Genomic DNA, 15,599 nt, shown 5'->3' with positions numbered 1-15,599 from the left:
CAACATCATTAAATGAAAAGGAGCAGACAGAAGAAAAGATACTTATATCTGCCCTCAATTTAAAAAAATCTATATATCAAAATACTTACAAAAAAGTGACAAAATACACATCAACAAAAAACTACTATTTTACATTCCAATGAACAGCTGAGAAAAAAACAAAACAAAAGTAAATTACCCAAACATAGACTGCCCATATCTATTCAAAAACCAAGTTTTGACCCTTCTTCTAATGAATGAATTGTGCCAGTAATTTTGAAGTCCTTCGCTAAACTATTCCAAAATTTGATACCCTGAACTGAAGTACATCTCTCTTTCAAGCTTGTTCTAATTTTGGATAAAACAAACATCTCAAATCCTTTCAAGTTATAAACACTTATCCTCTTAGTAAAATACAATTGTATTGCAGAAGGTAATGCATTGCAATGAGCTTCATACATCAACAGAATTTTAAAATCAACCAGATCATAAATTACACTGGTGTTCACTACAGTATTAATATAAACGATAAATTTGTCCAAATCTGTGTTTTTTGCTGTTTTTTATGGGTGGATGGATGGATCAATCAAACACACGGGATCACCTTTCGTTTATAGTAAACTGGGAAAGAATGTGAAAAGGTGTTTAATGTGTAGAGATGTCCAGTGYACTGGAAGGTAACGTGGAAATAGAAACACATTCAACTGAAAGTAGTTGTTAGTCAGACCCTGCCACCATGTGACCTAAATGACACTGAGTTTTACTTTCTAATGGCTTAAATACCACAAAGTAAGTGAGGGAGAGCCCAAGCAGAAGCGTCTTTTTAATCTAAAGGCAGGTTGAGTAACAAAAAGATGTGCATAGTTAATGTGCMGAAGGGTCACAGCGTGGACCTCTTATGAATACATGAATAATGGAGGCTGTAAAAAAAGCTCCCCTATGACTTACCATCTTTATAGGTTATTGCAGTCATGTCCATAAGRGATGACTGTTCAAAACTGGTTGTTAAAACCCGTCTAACCAAACATTATAGCCCACCACTGTTCAGTTACCATGTCTATTTTCACACAGGCTAAACTAATTCAACCGTCTGTCTCTTAGTTTAAGCGTMCCTTGCAGACAGGGTAGACACCTCGAAGCTGTGATGGAACAACACTTTGGAGCCTCCGGCAAAAATCGGAGCCCTCATCATGTTCAAAACCTGTGTCTCGATGGCTGTGTGTTTGTGTATGCTTCCATATGCTTGAGTATTTGAGTTATCTTTTCCTTTTCCAGTATGTCTCTGTGCACATATTAACCCTGTATGTTTCTGRCTTTTATGGTGAGATCATTGTTTTTTTTAACTGCTGTGCATTGGTAATGACGGTTTGAATAGAGATTGCCTAACATAATGTGGGTTTGCTTGGAGGGAAATGGCTCCTGTTGGAGACTGAAAGCTAAATTTGCATTTGAGTAAAATTTCACTGTCTATTTACTAGTTTGCATTATTGGTACAGTATGAATGTCAGACTTTGATTGATATTAATGCTTAATCCTTTTGAAGTTTTAAGTATTAAAAGATTTAAGATTTCAGTTGCAAAACTGACTCCTGTAGCTTAAATGGCTTGTGCACCTTCAGTGTGAACCTTTAGATATAGCAGAGAGGCTCATTAAACTGAAGATGAAACTCCATGCTCACAGTATGAGATTCCATCAGCTGGATTCAGTTTATTAAATTATTTTTCCAGCTGATCTTGGTAAGTTGTGTGGCCACCAGTTCTTAGGCCGTCTTTTAGTTTTATTATGATAAAAAAAAATGTCATTCAAATGCTGCTGTGGTTCTTAAGTGTCTCCCAAAGCATTGTTGTAAGAAATGCTGAAGTGGAAGAGTCAGAAATGGTAGGAGGTTCTTAAAAAGAAAGTGGTTAATTTCAAGGCTATGATGCAAAGTCAATTTTCTTTTTGATAAATACAGTGTTTTCAAAATAACTCAAGGTAACATAGTTGATTATAGTAAAGAACTGAACTATGTGCCTGGAGAATACGTAATACTCCATTTAAACAAACAAAAAAGCCTGTGGACATCCAAGCATCAAATTTAATTTTTACCAGCAAATAACATTATTTCTTGAATAAAGGAACAGATACTTTACATGAGACTACTTACAGGTATAGGTAAAAAGAAATGTAAGAAGTTCATGTTGTATATTCAACTTGATTAAAAGTTTTACCTGCTTGAAGCTTTCTTTAMTTTTATTTTTATGGAACATCGTTTCCCTATTGTATCTTTAGAGAAAACTTTTGATATACTGAYCTCTTAGAAATATTTCTCGGGACTGATCAAGATCGTCATCAGCACTCAAGATCATGAGGTTAGATTGGTTTGCCTGCAGCTGAAGTGCTGCTTTTTACTGTTGCTGTTGTTGTTGTCTTTATTACCGTGAAAGCTGAATTTCCTCAGACCATATTCTGCTGGCAAACATCAGACGATGTTATAAGGAATTTATTTTAGTTGGAACAATGGGCCCTCTTTTTGAAAGGGTTGATATAATGTTGGGATAAAAAAAAGGACAACAACAACCAGCTTCTCGCACCTCAGGCATGACATCTGGCAGATCAAGAAAATAAAAGCACAAAGGATGCTGGAAATGTCAGCCCTGTGTTGTGCGAGGATGTACTTGTGCTCGGCAGAGGTCAATGAAGTGAGATAATTGCTGAACTCTGAGAGCAGAGCGCTCAGTGACGCTCCTTTAAATGTCACAGCTCTAAAGAATGGAAGGTTTTCTTTGAATCTCTGTTTTGAACAATATCCTCTTGAACTCTAAAGTTCTAAATTTGGCAGTGGAAATTGATCCCTTACCATAACATTTATCAGCTGACAGCAGACTCATTCACACACACACGCACAAAAAAAAAACAAAAACAAAACAAAACACTCTGATAAAGCTGTGACAATTGCCAATTGCGTCTTTGCAATGTTATAGGGGAGATGAGTTGCCTTGGAAATGGAGCCYTATCTTGCATCTATCTAATAATAATATAAATACACAATGCTGCTTCGTTTTAATGGTTATAATCTGTGTTTCAAACCATTATCTACATTCACAGGAGRTGGAGAGAGTGACGGCCTTGCAGACCAACCTGCAGCTGGCAGCAGTCATTTGCACTAATGCAAGGAGGTAATGATGTTCTCTAACTTGCRACCGACTCCCTGAAATAGTTCCTCAAACTGTGTCTGAGTACTAAGTGCTTGTCTCATAACCATGATAATTTCCCCCCATTACTGTAGTTTCCTTCTGTTGAAATAGATGCTTCTCAGCTCTCTTTCATAGCACAGCAGAAATGGTTCTGCAATGTGGTGACAGAGCAGGGCAGTGGCATTCAGTGCAAGTTCATCTCGCCACAAGTCCAAACGCAACCGTGACTCCTGAAAGCATTGAAGCTGCGCAGCATGTGGCCTGGCCCAAAAAGCCCTCTATTCTCTTTCAAGCCCTGTCATGCTTTCTTAAGAAAGACCAGCTGAATTYTAGAGATTTGATTCTCACTTGGGATGCAATATGAAATCTGGACCCCCCAGTCTTTATAACCACAGCAAAAGTGAGAATCATCAGATGTAAAAGTTATTGAGTAATTTATTAAACCTAATTTAATTAAAGTAAAAGATCAATATGCATGAGTGAAATGAAAGAAACAAAATTAACCTAACGCACAAAGATGGCAGAGTAACTGAAGCGACGAGAGAGGTTAGACTGAAGGCAGGATTTAACAGAGAGCCTCACTTTCTACATTACACTAATTAACCAGCTGTAGAACAGAGAGGTATTTGTCAGATCCAACCACAAGTAAACTTTCAGGGGCCTTAAAAGTTCAGCTAAAATGCTTTGATACTCAGTTATTTAAAAACATTTTTGAAATATATGATCTTCATTTTTAGGCAGCTAAAAACAATTTATAACATTTGCTTTTGTAGTGTGTAGCTGTTGCAACAGTCCAAGTCAGAATCGTTTGGTTATGTCTGCCAGAGCTGCGTTCTCTTATTAAACTAAACGCCACATAATTACGTCTTCTTCTTGTTATTCAACTCTCCATATAATGCTTGACTATAAAGGCCCCATCACACTAGACAACTTATACCAATTTATGAACATTTTAAAGACATCTATATTGAAGATGGAACAGAAAAAATCAATAGGAAGCTTTTTTTGGCCTGTACACAATGTAATTCGAACAGATCGATCAAATATATACAATAAAATGCTTCTTAAGTTGGCATAAGTTGTCTAGTGTGACAGGGCTTTCAATTGTCTTTAAAATAATAAAAATTTAAATGTCATCTTGGACTTTTTTTTTTTGCGAAGACAACTACGAGGTGCAAAGGAGGGGTTCACAGAGGCCAGCCTGGGTCTGCTAGCCAATCAGAGGAGGCGACAACTGCTGACAGGTCTGCTCAAGTCTCTGAGGACCATCAAGACCCTGGTAAAGTTAACACATGTTTTAAAAAGATGAAATATTCTTACATTCTGGAAACTATTTTTTTGCATTACAGTTTTAKAACTCCCTGACATCCATCTCCATCTTCGTTCAGTGTAGTCTGCTGTACATTGAGATATAACCATTATGTAGCTTTAGTTTTTCTCAAGTGTCGATTCTGTTTCAAACATTCCCACAGTCACACTACAAGTGGGACATATGCAGTAACAATAAGATGTGTTCATATTCTCTTTTTCTTTTTTCTTTATCTCTCAGCAAAGAACAGACGTAAGACTGAGCGAGATGCTTGAGGTAATATAATCCCTACAAATGCACACGCGTACATACAGAGAAATTCATAATTGACTCGAAAGGTCAAACATCAGGGAAGATTTGGCATCAAAAGCAAAATCAGCARMAATACTAGCTCCTTTGACAAGCCTGTATCTGTTGTGAAGGTCAGCTGTAGCGTGTGAAATGTATCTGACAACTGTACAAATCTGTACGCCTCCCAGGACAAACTCTGCTRTGACAACTCTTTTCAGATACAGAACATGTGTTTATATTAGAACAAGATYCAAAGAAGACATCACACATAGCGTACTTTTTATTTGTTTGCTGAAGTATTCTTTTAATGTAGTGTTATTTAATCTGACTTAGTTTTTTTTCCATTAAACCTCTTTGGAAATCTTGTATTTTTTTGGAAGTGACACCAAATTATCTTTCTGTTTTCTTCATTCAGGAGGAAGACTATCCAGGTGCAATCCAGCTCTGTCTGGAATGTCAAAAGGCTGCCAGCACCTTCAAACACTACAGCTGCATCAGGTACAGTGTAAACAGATTGATACTCTGATTTAGCTGTGTCCAAGTGGGAGAAGTCTTGGACTTATTTTTCTGGCTGGATGGAGAAATTTACGATAGAAATCTGATCTTTCTGAGTTATACCAGTCTGGAATAATCTAATTTCAGTTCCGCTCAGGTAGAATACACTTTGGATGTTGGTCTTCTTTGAAATTGTGTTTTTCTTGAAAGGCAGATCGAAGGGCACCAGACGCTTTTGTTTTTTACCCTCTGTTTCTCAAGGTTGGAACCTAATTGATCTATTTAGAGAACTCTCACCGAGGGATTGATTCCTTCATTTCCTCACTGCTGCTCTGCTTCTTTGGCTATGATGTCGAGACAGTTTTTAAAACATTTTTCCATCTGCAGACATTGTCAGATAGGTTTTAGCCTGGTGGGGAAACAATGAACGCAAAGCCTGATCAAGGACATTTTAGTATTTTCTTGCAGCCGTCTTAGTTTTCTTTTAAGATAACTTGTTCTGTATGCATCTTCCGCTTCCAGTTCAAGAAAATTACTGTTAATCCCCCATTGAGAAAGCATCCATTTACAAGATTTAGAGACTCTGGCAGACGTCCAGTGAAGCATGACGTACAGCTGGTGAAACAGTGATACACCAGATAACCTTTGGTGAAGTCACAAGCGATATCTCCGAACATTTGAGAAAAACAAACATCACTGTCGTCTGGTTGTTTTACTGTTCTCCCATATCTAACATAATAAACTCGTAAGTCTTTACAATCTTCTCTTTACGAGGTATAATTTAATTTGAAAATAGAAAAATGAGTCAATGATTTATGTGTGAAGCTATAGAACATGCCATGGCTATAATGTAGCTTATATTGTATTTCTTTTTCAGCCAAGCTCTTGGCAGAAAGTTTTTAAAAAGAAATAGATGTTAAAACCACTGAAAGTAAAAAAACAAAAAACAAAACTAAATCTATACAAAATTTRAACACATTTTTCATAAAGACCAGATGGCAAACAATGGATTTATCAGTTGTAGTAAATTTTAATCARTGCATCTTTATAACAAACAGAAAATACAGCAAAGCCATTTTTATTATAATCCCGTTTGATTGACAGCTGCAGAATTATAAATGATAAGTAAATATTATGCACAGGTGATTGCCGTAGTGAGAAATAATCATCCTGCTGTTTTCTTAAACCGTGACTTGCTGTTGACTCGTGAATATATTGCATTTGTTTTCTCTGATTAATTCAATTATCATTAATAAAGTTGCATGTTCATGTTGATGCTCAATAAATGCCCTCATTAAAAAAACGATAGATGTACTCATTGTTGATGAAGCAGCAACAGTAATAATTTTTGTCATTATTCGTCTCTTTTGCCAAATTATTTTTGAGCTTCTTTTGGATACTTTATTAGTTGGAATTGCTGCTCCAGTTTGATGTAGCCTACTTCTTCATCTTTGCAGTCACTCCCCTCTGAAGCTCTGGGAAACAATAATTGTGTCACGGCCAGTGGTGGAAATTTCACCATAAGTGCCAGATTTAAGAAGGTTACCTGCCACCTTTGGCAAAGCCTTAAATTTAGTTGTTGCTCACTCAGAAATCCTGCACTCAGCCCTGTCAGGAAGGCTGTCAGTGTGAAAATAATCGCGTTAATAAAAAAATGAAGAGCTGTGACTGGAAGACTTTAAGTTTGGGGTTGTATTTCTCTCCGTCCATTCATTCATTTTCTCATCAAATGCTTGGAATGCCATTAGGGAATTTTTTTTTCATTTTTGGCACCAATTCTCATTTAGATTAGGAGATGAACTGAAAGGTCACTCTGACCTCACTGTTTCTGTCATAATTCAAGAATGTGAAAACTGATTATTAGTACATTTTTAAGTCTTGCTACGTTTTATGTAAGCTGCAAATTAAGGTTTGTATCTAAATAAAAATATTTTATATATTACTGATGTTTTTTAGTATTTGTTCTAGTTTTCTAATATAGACAACTAACATTGTCTTATTGTTTTCTGCCCACCTGCTGAATAGCACTGGCTAAAGGGCCCAGTATACTCGATTTGACACAGAACAGTCGACACGCCATCATGTGGTTGTTATACGTTAATTTCTGCTCACACCTTTTATGCTTTTTGATGCCCCTGAGATGTTGAGCTCCTAGGAAAACCCTCCCGCTGCGGTATACGCCACTTCACAGGGTTTCTTCCTGCTGGAGTCTACACTGGGGAAAAAACAAAACTCAGATATGCTCCATTATTTTGTCCACAAATCTGTCCCATTTTAATTGTCACAGTTTGTGGCTGACAGATTACTCTGTGCACAACGTCTGTGTCATTTTTATCCATGCGTTTTTGATAATTTTACTGTTTTTATAAATGTCTGCTTTCGGGTACAACAATGGGATTCTGGAAGCGAGTAGTTGAAACAAAATGCATCGTCCGAGCATTGTCAGCATAAGCAGATATTCTCACAACAGGTTGTGACAAGAAGGGATGGAAGATTCCAAGCTGCAAACAAAATGACTCAATTTTTGTCAAGCAACTCCGGCCGATTTCAGCAGTTCAAATGGAGTATGTGGAGGCCTAAACACCACTGCAACAAAAAAGCTGTTCTCACTGGCTGTGTCTAAATTCAGGGGCTGCATCCTTCTTTGTTGTCCGATTACTTCACTGCACTGAAAGGTGTCGTAATTGAAGGCTTCTCGAAGGCTAGCTGAAGACTAGACCACCCAAATTCACATCGGCTTTTTTCTGGTCTTCGCTGTCAACAAAGGACCCGGCTCATGTTGACCGATTGGTTGGGTCAATTGAATGGTGCAGCCCCTGAATTTGGACACAGCCATCATCTTAATACGTACACCCTCTAAAACATGGTACATTCATGGCTGTTCATTGAGTCAGCATATCAGTGTGGAAGGACTAGCCTCAAAGCTCTTCGGAGCTCCAATTGCCAACACTAATAATAATAATTAAAAAAAAAATCTAATTTCTATCTAGGAACAGTGTGTTAATTAGTTTTTTTCTTCTCATATGTTATTTATGCATTCTTTCTGATCACAGAGGGGTGCTGGGATTAGGAAGGAGCTGCATCTGTACAAGCAAGAATTCACACTGAACCCTGTGACTAAGAGTTGGGTCTTAATACAGGAGCTAAAAAGATTAGAAGGTGACCTCAGATTTTAGGTTTAAGTTGACCTTCAGTTGCTTTCTTCAAAAACACAAACATTGTTTTGGAAAAGTTTGGTGGTCTGGATATTGCTTGAGAATATTTACAAGAAAGATACCGATTTAGTACTTTTCTGCACGTTAATGCAGCAAGATGTAAGTCAGKTTTTTTGGTGGTAGGTGTAGTTACTGTATAAATGTTAGGATAAACAAAAACATACCCTGTTTTTCCCTTTTCTTTTTAGATCCAGCTGTAGAGGCTTTGTTCAAAGATAATCAAAGTGTGATGTCAGCTCAATGTTCTTGTCTAAATGAAGTCTATTTTCTTTAATGTGTGTATTTTGGTTTATCCATTTGTTCCTGGCCATGTTGAGCGCTGTTAATTCCAAGTTGTTGGTGTTCCTCATTTTTTTTTTTTTATCTCTGTTGTAATAGTTCCTATCTTTTTTGTTCTTCCTCCCAATGGTGCCTTGTTACTGTTCTGTTTGTGGTCCAGTTCCAGTCCCTCTACTAAACTGCTGAGTTGGGACAAACTAAAAGGATCTGTTATGAACAGGAGGTCATTTATCCACTTGGTCTGAGCTCCTTTGGTGCATCTCCATGTTCTGGTTGCCAGGACTGTAAGTCTTTGCTTTGTGCACTCCTGGGCCTTTCCTGTTAACATTCAGATGTGATGCCTCAGTAGTGTGGACCTGAATTTGATCGATTCAGTCCTGTGTGGTGGAGCCAGCTTTTTAACTTCTCTGTTTATTTATTTATTTATTTATTTATTTATTTATTTATTTATTTATTTATTTATTTATTTTTGGTTGACTGTCCCTTAAGGATGCTGGCTTTGGCAAGTCTTTTCATATTGTAGCTAAGAACGTTTTGTGCAGTTTGTTAGCAGTGGGAAATACTGGTCGTGTTTAGTACTCACTACTTAACTGTCACTCTGCTGTCACTCAGCTATGTCTTATGAGCATAAATACTTCCACAAGGAGATACAAAAGGGCAATTAACTCTTGTTTTGTTTCCCATTTATTGCAAACTACACATYGGACTCGTCTCATTTCTAATTTTTTTCTTATTCCCTAACATAACTCTATCCACCAGCTGAAGCCAAGATGCTCCATTAACAGTTTGTTAAGGACTTTCTTTTTCCTTTGGACATCTGCAGACCCACAAGGCACAGCATAAGAGCAAGCTGACCTGATGAAACATGCAAACAAAGCTGGGTCAGAGGCAGAAAACAGTTGAACAGAGGGCCTTTATGAATGTTGTGTGGGGGAGTCACAAGGGAACCGACATTAGTGTCTTGGGGTCTGCAAAACAGTCATAAATTCTGCTGTTGGTACCATTCAACTCTTCACTTGGATGAGGCAAAATCTGAGCCACCACAGAGGATTCATTGACACCTTATGACTTTCATGTTAAGACAGTAAAGTTAACTATAAAAATGTGTAGTTAACATCAAACTATTTGAATAAAACAATTATATTTGTTGAGATTCAGCATAYAGATAGATCCAAACCGCATCACACACACTAAGAATGGCTTCAAAAGTGTTGGCAATAATTCAGGTTTAAAAAAACAAATTGTGTCAGGCAGAAAAAGGGGAGGTGAAGAGCGGTGAAGGCATTAGCCAGGTTAAACAGCTTCCCAAGGAAAAATACGGAAAAGGATATTGTAGAATTCAAGAATGTACTGGCAGGGTAATGGAGGTGAGGAGTGAGCAGTCTGGCCAAAAGGCTTGGACACCTGTTGTAGATGAGAATAGACGTGCAGGAAAAAGCTTTGGTTAAGCTGAACATGCATTCTGGCAATCTGGACTGAATGGTAAACAAAGAGAAAATACTGTTGGGGGTAAAAAGCTCACAAAAACAAATAGTTGAGTTTGCCTTCTTCATGGAAGAGGTACCCCAAAAACATGTACAATAGGTTGCCTTCAGGCCCAAGCCTCCATTGAAAAAGAGATCTGTGATCTCAATGGCCTGGTTAAATAGCAAAAAAAAAAAAAAACCTTCTGGTTGATAAACTGATTAAGTGATGAGGTAACGGGGTCGAGTTGGCCCACATACATGTTAATTTGTGCATTTATATACCTCCTTTAGTAAGTTCAGGGTTGTAGGCTATCCCAGCTGTCACATGGCACAAAGCAGGTTCCCCTTAAATTCATAACAAGTCCATCACAGGGCTAGCATAAAGTGAACAACTGAGCAAAACCCTCAGTTTGTCTAACATGAATTGGGAGGAAACTCATGTATCCAAAACAAATAAACAGTGGAACAGGAAGAGTAAGAACTCTCGCTGCTGAAAGGCCTCAGCCAAAATTTAAACCGTAACCTTCCTGCTGTTAAACGACAGTTCAAGCCACTACAGGTTTGTGTTTTGTTCAGATAAGGTTGGCCATGTTTAGCGTATTTAAGCTTAAAAATTTAATTTCAGAATTTTTGTTTTAAGAAGCCAGGATTTGTGGTGAGGCACAATGGTGATCCCTTTGCTAAGGGAAAAAAATGAACACAGCTGCACACACAAGATTAGAACTCATTTTTCATGCTACTTATTCTTCAGAAGTCCATTTCAAGGCAAAAGTAGCAACAGTGGAAAAAAAAGCAAATGGGCATAATGTCAAGATATCAGTGTTGGAAATTGTTATGATTACAGCTACAGTATGCCTAGAAATTCTGTTCATAAAAAACCCCACACAGGAGCAGTGATGAGTTGCAGCCTTGTTGAACTCGGGTGTAAATTCTGAGCAGCTTTAAATTAACGCAGCGCCACGAAAGCCTGGTTTTTAATTTAAGGGCCCAAGGACTTAATGGCACATCAAAAAAGCGCTTGATCAGGACATTTTACAGATCATCTGCAAAGTAATGTMAGTAACCAGGGTGCTCATGGAAATAATATTCCCCAGTGTGCATTTTAATATAGTTAATATCTTCCCAGAACATACAATATAATTAGTATGGGGAGGGTGGATTTATGTATTTTCAAGGCACATAATTCAATATYTACCACAATCAAATAACRGTTACTTTAATTTTTTATGAAAATTATCATAGCCTATTTAAATGCTTTGAAATTGGCCCCTGTCTCTTTAAGAACCTCCTACCGTTTCCAACGCTCCCACTTCAGGACATCTTAACAACAATGCCTCAAGAGAGGGGTGCTCTGTGTGGTAGACTGAGCACCAGGGAGGTGTTTTGTGTATATAGGCTGGCTTTGTACCAGAAAGAGTTTAGGAAGTACCAGAAAGAGTTTAGAAAGCCCCACATATTTACAGGAGATTCAAGGATTTTTCAAACATGCATGAATGAGTCAAAGCAACACTGGGCGTGTTTTTGTCAAGGGAATGACTTTATAACATGAWATAAAGCTCAAAAAATCGATTTTGCATGTTACCCCCTTTGATGTTTTGACATTTTTTTCGATAGCTGATAAACAATGAAAATGACTGTCAGCTGTTTCTATAATCCATGTCAAATAATAATTGTGCTGTTCCTTTATTCCACAGTGAACTGAATTCTAAACTACAAGACACTCTTGAGCAGATAGAGGTATGTGTTTTTCTTTTTTTAATCTCTAATTCTATTATCTGGCGACGATACCAATGTAAACAGTTTGAGGAGTGTGTAATATCTTGTTTTATCCTGTGTATTTTCAAAGGCTTTCARTTGAAAAAGGCAAATTTTACCCCATTTTGACATTTTGATAGTTCAGTTCTGTTGTTCTAGGTCCGTGAGTTATTGACACAATCAGAAAGTCAATATTGTGAGTGTGCAAGCGCAGTAAATTATATTTGTTTCATCTCTGGTTGTGTCTTGATGTTTGTGATAAATGATAATGGAGAAGCAATTATACCTTCACCACAGCCGCTGTGCTCCAGTGGAATAATTGGGTACAGTTTTGTCTGCACACGAGCGAGATACCATGCAAGCATGCATATGATGCAACGTCATTTGCAAAGGTTGTTTGTTTACTTATTATCTTGAACCAGTGATCAAGCAATGCAGAACCCTCTAAATCATAAAGGTAAACACTTGAATAAAGCACAGTCCAATCTAAATTGCTTTTAGCATATAGAAGTCTCTGGGGTTTGTTCCAGTCCTTGTACCCAGCCAGTTTTAAAGGCTTTAATTATTTATTTGTTTATATTCATTTATTTTTCGTTAAGCTGCTTAACACTGACCTCTAAATCATTTAAGCATAAAAGGCACATACACCCAAAGGATGGAACGGTGTTGTAAACTGTTAACTGAGCAATGAATTAATGTAAAACTATATCTTTAGCCACTTTGTTACTTGAGGTTAAAGTTGAAGTTTATTTTTCTCCTTCTTTTGAACACACAATGCCTGAATAGGTTATGTTTTCTGCAAATAGCTCTTTGGAAACAACCTCGTTGGTGAATAAAAGATCATATTTTTATCCCTGTAAGAATGTCATACCTTGTTGCATTTTTGATATATGCAACAAAGAAAAGTCATGAACTTGTTTTGTGTTTTTGTTACAGGCAGCTAAAAAGAAGTCTAAAGATACAATAAAATGATTTTCTGTTCTTGGTTGTACGATATGTGTCGACACAACACTGGTTCAACCCTTGAGTTGGAGCGGATCAATTTTAATCTGGCCTTAAAATGGTTTGGTACATTTATACATACATTTATATTTTGTCCACATTTCCGGTAGTAAATCGGACTCGTTTCCAGTGAGAGTTGGACTCCGCCAAGGTTGCCCTTTGTCACTGATTCTGTTCATAACTTTTATGGAAAGAATTTCTGTCCATAAAAGTCCATAAAAAACATAGAACGGATTGTTGAGGGGATCAGTTTTGGTGACCTCAGGATCCCATCTTTGCTTTATGCGAATGATGTGGTCCTATTGATTTCATTATCAGACTGTGATCTCCAGCTCTCACTGGAGCAGTTCACAGCCGAGTGTGAAGCAGCCGGGATGAGGATCAGTGCCTCCAAATCCGAGATCATGGTCTTGAGTCAGAAAAGGGTAGGGTGCCGCCTCCGGATCGGGGCATGTAGAAAATGCTACATTTACATCAAATCATGGATCACACATTGATCAGATACTGCTGCTGACTGATCCATGACGGGATGGAAATGTAACCCTTTCTAAATACAGATAAAATTAATCATTGCAATAAAATAACTTTGTTTTTGTCACTTTTACCGTGGATTGCTTCAACTGTTACATTATAGAAGGGAAACTTCACCAAAGTGAAACGTAAATCTGAGSATCTGTGTTTGATTACTCTGGCTGGCTTTCTCAAGGACCAGGATGTGTGACACAAAAATCTGAATTTTGGAACTGAAATTGAAAGTAGTCAAACTGAATTTTTAATAGACCAAAATACAGTTTCAAAGCAAATTCATTCAAATTCAAAACTTTAAATTCAGTTTCAAATCATTAAATTCTGTTTCAATTTAGTGAAATTTATTTTCAAACCAGTGCATTCAATTTCAAATTATGCACATTCAGATTAAATCTGAGCAATTCAAATTCAATTCCTGCTGGCACAAGATTTATCCCATAGTCGGGGCTCTCCCTTAGAGATAGGGTGAGAAGCTCGGTCATCCGGGAGGGACTCAGAGTAGAGCTGCTGCTCCTCCACGTTGAGAGGAGCCAGTTGAGGTGGCTCGGGCATCTGGTTAGGATGCCTCCTGGACACCTCCCTGACGAGGTGTTCCGGGCACGTCCCACTGGGAGGAGGCCCAGTGGAAGACCCAGGACACGCTGGAGGGACTATGTTTCTCAGCTGGCCTGGGAACGCCTTGGGATTCCCCCYGASGAGCTGGCCCAAGTGGCTGGGTAGAGGGAAGTCTGGGCTTCTCTGCTTAGGCTGCTGCCCCCGCGACCTGAAAACCGATGGATGGACGGACATTTTTACAAAAAGTGGACTGAAATAGAACAAAACAAAAACAAAAGAGATAATCTCCAAAGGAAATAATTTTTGAATAACTTTAATAACGCCCAAAATCCAACAAGTTCACTTAAACATTCAAAGTATTACAAGAATGTCTTTAAATCTAACTATTTAAAACTGGTCTAATGTCCTTGGTACATCAATCCCAGTCTTTGCTTCACAGTCAGTTGCAGTTTTACATCTAAGGCTTAATAAAATATTGAATGATGCAAAACATTTGATCTTTTACTCTATGAGCTCAGCTTAGTGTGTCAAAGTCGATACACATTCCTTCACTTCCCAATTACAAATTCATTTGCCTTTTTTTACCCTTGTTTTATCTTTTTGTCTCATACTTGGTTATAATTTCACCCACATCCTCTCCCAGTTACCTGCCTTTGGCCTGAAAGCTCTACATTTTCACATGTGCCTCGATCCCCGACAATGTTGATAATCTCCCTTTTTCTTTTCCTTTGTCGCTTATCTATTTCTGTCTCCAGGAACAGCTTGATGTCGCCCTGTCAAAGACTTGTAAGCACTTTGATATTTTGCACTACACCAAGGTCCAGCGGGCCTACTCGCTCCTCGGCAAAACACAGGTCAGTGCTTTGACTACACGTCCTTCTAAGTGTCTAAATATAGCCGAGTGATGGTCTGCTTTACAGCGGGTAAAATAAGTATTGAACACGTCACCATTTTTCTTAGTAAATATATTACTAGAGGTGCTAATGACATGAAATTTTCACCAGATGTCAGTAACAACCCAAGTGATCCATACATACAAAGAAATCAAACCATAAATGCCCAGAAATGAAGTTATTTGGGTTGTTACTGACATCTGGTGAAAATTTCATGTCATTAGCACCTCTAGTAACATATTTACTAAGAAAAATGGTGACGTGTTCAATACTTATTTTACCCGCTGTATTCATTAACATTTAAAAAAATAAAATGTCTGAAAATCAAGTAACGAACACTACTTGTTCTAAATATGGAGTGAACACATAAAACCTGACAAACTTAAGGCTTAAAGTAAAATAAAAATCCTGAGCCTGAAATGTTTTTGTGGTGATGATAGGAATGAAGTCATAACCTATTTTTACTCTGAGAATCTGTTCAAAAATCCACACTTTAAATCAGTGGTTCTTAACCATTTTTGAAGTACCGAACCCACCAGTTTCATATACGCATTCAGTGAACCCCTCTTTAGTGATAAAAAATATGATTTTTTTTTCCAAATTCAAGACATAGATATATGTTTTTTTACAGGTGTACAAAATGAGCCGTGCATGAA

The 15,599-nt window shown here is 37.6% G+C and overlaps 1 protein-coding gene across 3 annotated transcripts in view; it reads left to right on the top strand.

The window, feature by feature from the left end:
- The window catches only part of vps50 (VPS50 subunit of EARP/GARPII complex), a 114,820-nt gene that overhangs the window by 28,688 nt on the left and 70,533 nt on the right, over window positions 1-15,599 (top strand). For all 3 annotated transcript variants that reach the window (XR_001312137.1, XM_014028877.1, XM_014028876.1), the window contains exons 6-11: window positions 3,067-3,137; window positions 4,317-4,434; window positions 4,705-4,740; window positions 5,171-5,253; window positions 11,905-11,947; window positions 14,806-14,904. Coding sequence is in view for 2 of the 3 variants with exons in the window: in XM_014028877.1 (XP_013884331.1) it covers window positions 3,067-3,137; window positions 4,317-4,434; window positions 4,705-4,740; window positions 5,171-5,253; window positions 11,905-11,947; window positions 14,806-14,904 (450 nt within the window). In the remaining variant the exon portion in view is untranslated. The remainder of the gene's footprint in view (window positions 1-3,066; window positions 3,138-4,316; window positions 4,435-4,704; window positions 4,741-5,170; window positions 5,254-11,904; window positions 11,948-14,805; window positions 14,905-15,599) is intronic.

The sequence above is a fragment of the Austrofundulus limnaeus genome, unplaced genomic scaffold (assembly GCF_001266775.1).
Source record: "Austrofundulus limnaeus strain Quisiro unplaced genomic scaffold, Austrofundulus_limnaeus-1.0 Scaffold826, whole genome shotgun sequence".
In the NCBI taxonomy this organism is placed as follows: Eukaryota; Metazoa; Chordata; class Actinopteri; order Cyprinodontiformes; family Rivulidae; genus Austrofundulus; species Austrofundulus limnaeus.
This window is presented reverse-complemented; position numbering and strand designations above follow the sequence as displayed.